Below are 7,496 nucleotides of genomic sequence, written 5' to 3'. Positions count from 1 at the left end.
CACAGGTTAGAAAGGGCAGGGGCCCCTGGTGTCCCTGTGTAATACACCCGCCCACTCCCCACAGACACTGGGAAGGCTGTGAGGATGGAAGGCTGAGTGGATTTCACCAAATGCCAGCTCCTGCCACAGGTGCTGTGCTGGACACGTGGATTTACTGGACATCCTTTGGTCATTTCTAGACAGCCACGGATCTGGTAACCGAGAAGCAGTTCTAAACCCGGGTTCATGTTCACAGTTTTCGCAGGGATAAAATTCACCTCCTTCTCTCACAGCAGAGTCCAAAGGCTCTCAGCATCTGGACATTCAGCAGAACCTCGTATTTGTCCACAGTGTGGACGACTTCTTATGAGTGGGACCTGAAGAGTAGAGGGTGGCAAGGGCCCTGGTTGCCGTGGTTGGCACTGCAGGTGCAGGGAAGAAAGGAGGAACTGAAAGACTCGGGGCCTGTCAAGGCTGTGAGGGTATAGAGGTCTCACTCTCTGCGCCCTGTCAGGACATGCACTGAACAGTCAAGTACATCCCACTGCAGCTGGCCACGCCCAACACCAAGAATGAGGCACAACTCTGGGTGTGCGTCTTTGGACTGTGGAAGCAGCATATATCCAGCATTTGAGAAAGTAGATTTTTCACTTACTGGGGGAGTGAGAAGGCTGTGGGTGTGAATGGAGCCCAGTTCCAGAACCTGCAGCCACGGTCATGTGACCATGCAGCCCCCGTGCCTGGTGCACTGGGAGACTGTAGGCTTTCTCTGCCCAGGCCCTCTGGGCTCATGTCCTCACATCACCTGCAAGAGAGAGATAGACTCCATTTAGAGAGCTGCTCCTGGTGTGCTGCTGGGTCCCAACAGCAACTCAGTGACTGACTAGAAGACATCAGGGTCTTGCATTTGGAACCACCCATGAGGAGGGGACTGCCATTCCCACCAAGTCACGAGGTTGCAGCCGATCGTGGGATGAGAGTCCTGAGCCTGAAGCCGTGCATAGAGTTTCCAGAAATTGAAGGTGAGTCACACAGACAGGTGGGTTAGATGCATGACACACACAGCCCTACCTGTCACAGGGATGCCTCTCCTCCACCTGTCCTCTAGTGGGTCACGACTGGGTGGTGTGATGTTTCTGCCTAGTGACGCTCCACAGAGGGCCCCCACTTGGGGACACAGAAAAAATTGCTTTCTGTGGAGGCAGAGCGTGTGGGGTCTGCTGAGAGTCAGATCTGAAATGTCCAGAGCTTGTTGTCTCCTCAGGCCGATCCTTCAGGGAGGGGCTACTTCCCTTCCTGCCAGGCCACTGATGAGGAACCCAGGACCTGTCACACAGAGCTGAGACCGTGTAACACCCCATTCGTTACTCTGTGTTGCAGTGAATGTACACATCATCTGCACACTGGTGACCATGGCAAGAAGCACCACGACCCTGACCCTCAGTGTCCTTCTCTGTCTCGGTGAGCTTTGGGGGAAAGAGGAAGGTTGGAGTCCCCTCCCCTCCCAGGTTCTGGTCCAAGAGACCCCAGGAATCAGCAGGTTCAGTGGGGAAAGAACTCCTGGGGTCAGCAGAGGTGGCTAAGCCCCAGGTCTGACCCCAGCACTCAGGGGCCCAGACCAGGCCTGGAGCTTGTGTGTGTGGGTGGGGACGGTTCTCACAGGGACTCTCTTCCAGGGCTGTGTTGGGGCCCATGGCACCAGGTTCAGGCAGGTGAGTCCTCCCCCAGAACTCCTGCTTCAGCACAATGATGACCCTGGGCAGCTGGGGGACACCAGTGTGGGAGGGGCCTTGGAGTGACAGCTGGGGAAACTGAGGGGACAAGGACCCTTCTAACACTAAAGATCTGATTCCATTTCAGCAGTTCCCCCCAAACCCTCCATCTGGGCTGACCCAGGCCCCATCATCAGCAAGGGGAGCCCTGTGACCATCTGGTGTCAGGGGTCTCTGCAGGCGGATGGCTACATTCTGTATAAAGAGAGGGGCTCTGAGCCCTCAGATACGAGCATCCCACAGGCCTCCAGCAACAAGACCGGGTTCCTCATTCAGTCCATGAGCTCACAGCACACAGGGCTGTACCAGTGTGCATACAGCACTGGGGGCAGGCTGTCTGAGAGGAGTGAGCCCCTGCTCCTGGTGCTGACAGGTAAGGGGGAACCAGGTCTCCTGCCCACTGTGGGCTCCTCAGAGGATGAAGGGGACAGAGTGTGGCTTTAGGGGGGCCTCACGCCTCACAGTCTACTCCTGGGGAAGATGGGGTATGGTCCCCTTTACCTCAGATCCTCCTTCTCCCTCAGGAGAGCACAGCGCACCCTCCCTCTCAGCACTGCCAGGCCCTGTGGTGACCTCAGGAGGGAGAGTGTTTCTTCGGTGCAGCGCACAGTCCACACTGGACACTGTCCACCTGCTGAAAGAGGGAGGAGCTGAACCACCCCAACACAGGAAATCAGAACAGAGATTCTATGAGAGGAGGTGGCAGGCTGTCTTCCCTTTTGGCCCTGTGAAGTCCTCCCATGGGGGGACCTACAGATGCTATGGTTCCAACAGCTCCACCCCCAATGTGTGGTCACAGCCCAGTGCCCCTCTGCACCTCGAGGTCACAGGTGAGGTGACCCACACTTGGCTGCAATTCTTTCCTGGGCCCCAAATAACTGATCTAAATCTTGTACCTAGTAAAGCCCTGGGGGTTGTGGGGGTCAGTGACTCCAGTTTACTGGGGACAGAACCACAGGCAAGAGACTTAGGGAGAAACATGTGAGAGCTCTCCCTGAAGCCCCAGTAGGTGGTGGGTGGGTGTGTGTGTCCCCTGGGTGACAATGGCTTTCTCCCCAGGTGTGTACAGGGAGCCCTCCCTCTCAGCCCATCCAGGCCTCCTTCTGCTGCCTGGTGACAGCCTGACCCTCCAGTGTGCCTCAGAGCCTGGCTTTGACAAATTCGCTCTGACCAAGGAGCAGGGGCCAACACCGCCCCAGCATCTCCAGGGGCAGCACAGCCCCGACTTCCCCCTGGGCCCTGTGAACCTCACCCATGGGGGCCGGTACAGGTGCTACAGTGGACACAACCTCTCCTATGTGTGGTCGGCCCCCAGTGCCCCCCTGGACATCCTGATTGCAGGTGAGGGGCTCTGCCCTGCCCCCTGTCCTGACTGTCTGCTCAGGGCTGTGTCCTGGGGTCACCATGGTGATGATGGGCTCTAGGCAAGGGTCCTGGAGCAGAGGCTGATGGGGCTGAGGTCTAGGAGAAAGAGTGAGGGGCATGGAGATATAAGATGCCCACTCAGAGGGACTGAGAGGAGTGGACAATGGTCACAGACAGTGTCCCTGGGAAAAGACATGGTCCCTCAGCTCAGGGACAAGGGTATGTAGAGATGACCCTCTGCACATCACAGCCCTCCTCTCCCCAGGAAAGGACAGCAAACCCTCCCTCTCAGTCCAGCCAGGGCCCTCAGTGCCCTTGGGAGCGAATGTGACCCTGCAGTGTCGATCTGAGGTCAGGGCTGACACCTTCCACCTGCACAGGGAGGGGTCCCTGGACCCTCCCCAGCAGCTTCGTCTGCAGGACACAGCTGCCCTCTCTCAGGCCAACTTCACCATCAGCCCTGTGACCTGGGGCCACAACGAGACTTACAGGTGCTACAGCTCACACAGCTCCTCCCCCTTCCAGCTGTCACAGCCCAGTGACCCCCTGGAGCTGGTGTTCTCAGGTGAGGAGCCCCTTCCCATCCCCATGCTGTCATGGTCAGTGCAGGACCCTGTCCCCCAGGGGAACTTTAGGCTGGATTGGGACTGAGAGGGTCACGGAAGGAGGGTCAGCCTTAGGGGACCCTCACCTCCCACAGGGATGGAAAAGCCGGAGCCACCCCACCCCTGTCTCATCCTCATCCCCATCCCTGGGGCCCAGACAGGTTCCAGGGCCCCAGGGAGGCTGGAGAGGCCACAAGCTGAGCAAAGGGAGGAAAGGCCAGGGGCACCCATCCCGATCCCCCTCCTTCTCCAGTGCCCATGGCCTGACTCAGACACCAGGACAAGCATGGTGAGTAGCAGAGGCCTTGCTCCCAGAGAGAACCAGATCCCACGCTCTGGCACGCTTGGCCAGACACTGATGCCGGGGGCATATTGGGGCCCCCAGGGCCGTGAGGCAGACAGGTGACGAGTGGGGGTGTCGTGGCGGAGGGACGTGCTGTGGTCCCACTCATGTGAAGGACAGTCAGGCTCAAGTGGGGAGAAGGCAGATCCCACTCTTCACCCACCACCCTGTTCTCCAGGAGGCTCTAAGGGCCAGCCCAACATGAATTCAGGCACCCAGTTGGGTAAGTGAGGGCCTGGGAAGTTGGGGGGTGGGGAAGCTCAGTTCTGGTCTTGGCTCAGCCAGTTCCTGGATAAGAGCCTGAGAAAAGTTCTTTCTTCTCTCTGGGGCCAATTTCTCTAAAGGCTGCTCGGACTGTGTGTGTATGGGTGGGTGTGTGTACACATGTGTGACTGCCTGTGTGTGTGTGTGTGTGTGTGTGTTATGTGAGCTCTCCTCTGTAAGCCTTCCAAGGAGCAGCTACAGAGTTAGGGAAAGATGCCCCACTGGTGGTTCAGCTCCCAGCCCAGCGATGGGATCTTGGACAAGTCCTGTTCCTCTCAAGTCAAGGTCACAGGCTGTGGAACAGGTCTCCTGCCACCTCCCCCAAAGGGAGAGCCCTCGGCAGGCAGCCGGGCCCTGTGTCGAGCTCTGGAAGGACACAGCCCACCCGCAGCCTTTACAGATGCGCACTGTGTGCACAGGGGCCGCACCACGGCAGGGGGTGGTGTCGGTCTACAGAGTGGGAGACCGGTGGGGCTGGGGAGTGGCGGTGACCGCGTGTGGTAACAGGTCTCTGCACTGGTGTTCTTTCTCCCTGGAGGACATGAGGAGAGCATACACAAAAAATTTTTAAAAATAATAATAGTAATGACAATCACACAAGGGAACCCATGTCCCAGGGTTCAGTCCTGCCCTAACCAGGCTGGGTGGCCTGGGGCACGTGGCTAACCTCTCTGAGCTGCAGTGGACTGGTCAGTGGGTCAGCCATCCTGGTGCACGAGGGCTGTGAGGTCAGAGCAGGTGAACAACAGACCTCCGCCGTGCTTGCTCCTTCACCTGGTTTATCTGCAGGTGAATGTGTGAGCACAGTCAGCCCACCCACTTGCGCCCTCACTGGGTTGGCATTGCTACCCACTCCTGGGGGCTGCCTGCATGCCTGGGTCGGGGACCTTTTCTGCCTGACCCTGCTCCACTGCTGGCTCCGCCACTGGCTCCAGCCCTCTTACCTGGCCGAACAGTTCGTTGTGGTCAGACTTCCATATAGTTCAATTTTTTGTGTTTTGGCTGCGTTTCTGTTGGTAAAACTTTGTTGATTTTAAACTTGGTTGTGCGAGAAGGCACAATGTTTCCACCTACACCTCCATTTTGATGGAAGTCTCTCAGGAATCTTTTCTGCTTGTTTCTTATCAGTCACACTATCTAGGGTACAAACTCAGTAAATGCTTAAGTCTGGTAAGTGTGGTAATCCTTGATCCCAGAAAGGTTGCACGGTGTCTTGGATATATTCCACCATTTATTTTCTAAGGAAAGAATTGATAGAAAAAACAAAAGTGATGTGAAAATATATAACTCTAAGTCAGAGACCCAAAGCATGATATGAGGTGGAGGAACTTCATGATATGAAGCGTTGTTGGCCCAATGCTTCACTGCCTCATGTTCCTGACCTGAAGGCCTACTAAGGGCCCAAAAGTCACCTTGGCATCCTAATTCCATGCAGACAAGAGGCCAAAGACGCTCACCTCAGGGAGGTGATGGGCATGGCTAGTCACAGGGACTCACTGGAGATCAGAGAAAATAGGACTGAGGTATCCCCACATCTCTTCTGTCACACTGTATGTGTGATTGATTCCCAGGAGAAGCTAACACTCTGGGACCATCATGGAATGAGCCAGGCTCCCAGGGTGGGGGGTAAGGTCCAATTCCCACTTATTGGGATCAAGGCAGAGGGCCAAGTCCAGTCAATGGAAGTCAGGTGACTTGGACAGGCAGCCAGAGATCATGGCGTGATTTATCATTACTGTGACCTCTGTGACCTGTTTGTCCTCAATGTCTAGACTCCAACACCCAAGACTACACAGTGGGGAACCTCATCCGCTTGGGTGTGTCTGGCTTCATCCTCGTGGTCCTCGGGGTGCTGCTGTGTGAAGCTTGGCACAGTTGGAGAAGACCCCACGATGCAGCCAGGAGTTGAACACAGGGGACAGCAAACCCACCAGTCAGCGAGGCAGAGCCTGGAGAAGAGTCTGATGACCCCAGGAAGCTCTGGAGGAAACTGTGGGCGCCCCCGGGAAAGAGTCTGCTGAGAATGTGGAGGAAGTGGGCTTGGTTCCCATGCAGGGAGAGGCGGGGCCGGGGCTGGAGAGGCTTCCCCACAGCTAGACTGTGGGCGTCTCCCCTCACTGCACTGCTGACCTTCCTTGGCTGCGCCTCTGTTCTCCTCCGTGTGACCTGGGGCTCAGCCCACATCACAGGTTTGGATCCACCCCTGGTCTCCCCCTGCCTTTCTGGTCCATGTTCTAGTAGGACATTTTTTTTGTTTTTATTGCCCACATTCACTCATTTTGGGTCTCTTTTGGTCAGATTGGTTAGATGCAAAATCTTTTTAAAACATCTAAATAAATGGATAAATATCAAAAACAGTTTCACATGGCATTGGCATGGTTCACTGGGTTTGTGACATTTGCCTAATTCCTGGGTGTAGATGCTCCTTGAGGATGGGGAGAGCTGCCACCACCCTCTCCCTTCTGCACCCATCTTTGTCTTCCTCCACCAGCTTCACTGAGTCTCAGCTGTACACCCTTCAGGCCCGTTTGTTGGGTTGCAGTGACTTGTGTGGATTATTTTGTGTGGACGTGCTCAGGGCTGTCCCTGGGGGTCTCAGTGCTCTGTGCCCAGGCCTGCCCAGAGCGGCCCCCCCTTCAAGCCCACAGGTGCACAGGCTGTCTTGCCGCGGCCCGATGCCAGTGCAGTGACAAGACTGCTGGCCATCAGGATCCTGCCCAACCTCCGAAGTGGGCCACGGAGTCCAGGGGAGACGCTGCGCCATCATCTCCTCCCCGCCCTCTTAGCCCCAGTGCTCCTGCACCTGGTCTGAATCCTATGCTTGCACCGCTGCTGCCAAAAGCCACCACACTGCCTTCTGGGGCTGCACAAAGCTCCTTCTAGTCCTCTCCCCTCACCTCGCTCTGCAAATGCACACAGGTGAGCGTCCCATCTGGCTGCAAGTACAAGTTCGACACACCTGGCTGCGAGTTCAAGTTCCCACGCTGCCGGGAGCTGCCCTCCACCACAAGATGCACAGGGGGCAGAAGCGCTCCTGCTTCCTTCCCTGCTTCAACTGCTTCACCTGCAGCGACTTCCTTTTCCAAACTAGGGCGCCACCAGTCTGATTTGGCTGTAACTGGTCCAGGAGCCTTGGTCCCCACTTAGCGCCTCGCCAGCAGCCTGAGA

The 7,496-nt window shown here is 56.6% G+C and overlaps 1 protein-coding gene across 10 annotated transcripts; it reads left to right on the top strand.

Annotated features, from left to right (window-relative positions):
* Positions 1–604: 604 nt before the first annotated feature.
* On the top strand, positions 605–7,241 carry LOC119036006 (leukocyte immunoglobulin-like receptor subfamily A member 6). 10 transcript variants are annotated; one of them, XM_053662613.1, is made up of 9 exons: positions 608–1,001; positions 1,360–1,440; positions 1,656–1,691; positions 1,840–2,124; positions 2,276–2,581; positions 2,811–3,092; positions 3,382–3,681; positions 3,975–4,010; positions 6,101–6,176. In XM_053662613.1, the coding sequence occupies exons 1-8, from the start codon at positions 899–901 to the stop codon at positions 3,986–3,988; spliced, it is 1,407 nt and encodes a 468-aa protein (XP_053518588.1). In that variant the 5' UTR covers positions 608–898; the 3' UTR covers positions 3,989–4,010; positions 6,101–6,176. The 10 variants fall into 10 exon arrangements, with proteins under 10 accessions (XP_053518586.1, XP_053518587.1, XP_053518588.1 ...); XM_053662604.1 differs by having other exon boundaries at positions 678–1,001; positions 1,843–2,124; positions 3,817–4,010; positions 6,101–7,241; XM_053662603.1 differs by having other exon boundaries at positions 678–1,001; positions 3,817–4,010; positions 6,101–7,241.
* Positions 7,242–7,496: the final 255 nt, after the last annotated feature.

The sequence above is a fragment of the Artibeus jamaicensis genome, unplaced genomic scaffold (genome assembly GCF_021234435.1).
Source record: "Artibeus jamaicensis isolate MK-2021 breed Jamaican fruit bat unplaced genomic scaffold, CSHL_Jam_final contig_2566, whole genome shotgun sequence".
NCBI lineage: Eukaryota > Metazoa > Chordata > Mammalia > Chiroptera > Phyllostomidae > Artibeus > Artibeus jamaicensis.
Note: the sequence above shows the minus strand (reverse complement) of the source record. Positions and strands in the feature narration are given on the sequence as shown.

Excerpts from the sequence above, each read along its gene's own strand:
- LOC119036006 (XM_053662603.1), top strand. The coding sequence starts at position 899 with ATGAGGAGGGGACTGCCATTCCCACCAAGTCACGAGGTTGCAGCCGAT. Across the intron at positions 1,441-1,655 it reads CAGTGTCCTTCTCTGTCTCG|GGCTGTGTTGGGGCCCATGG; the intron begins GTGAGCTTTGGG and ends ACTCTCTTCCAG. Across the intron at positions 3,093-3,381 it reads CCTGGACATCCTGATTGCAG|GAAAGGACAGCAAACCCTCC; the intron begins GTGAGGGGCTCT and ends TCCTCTCCCCAG.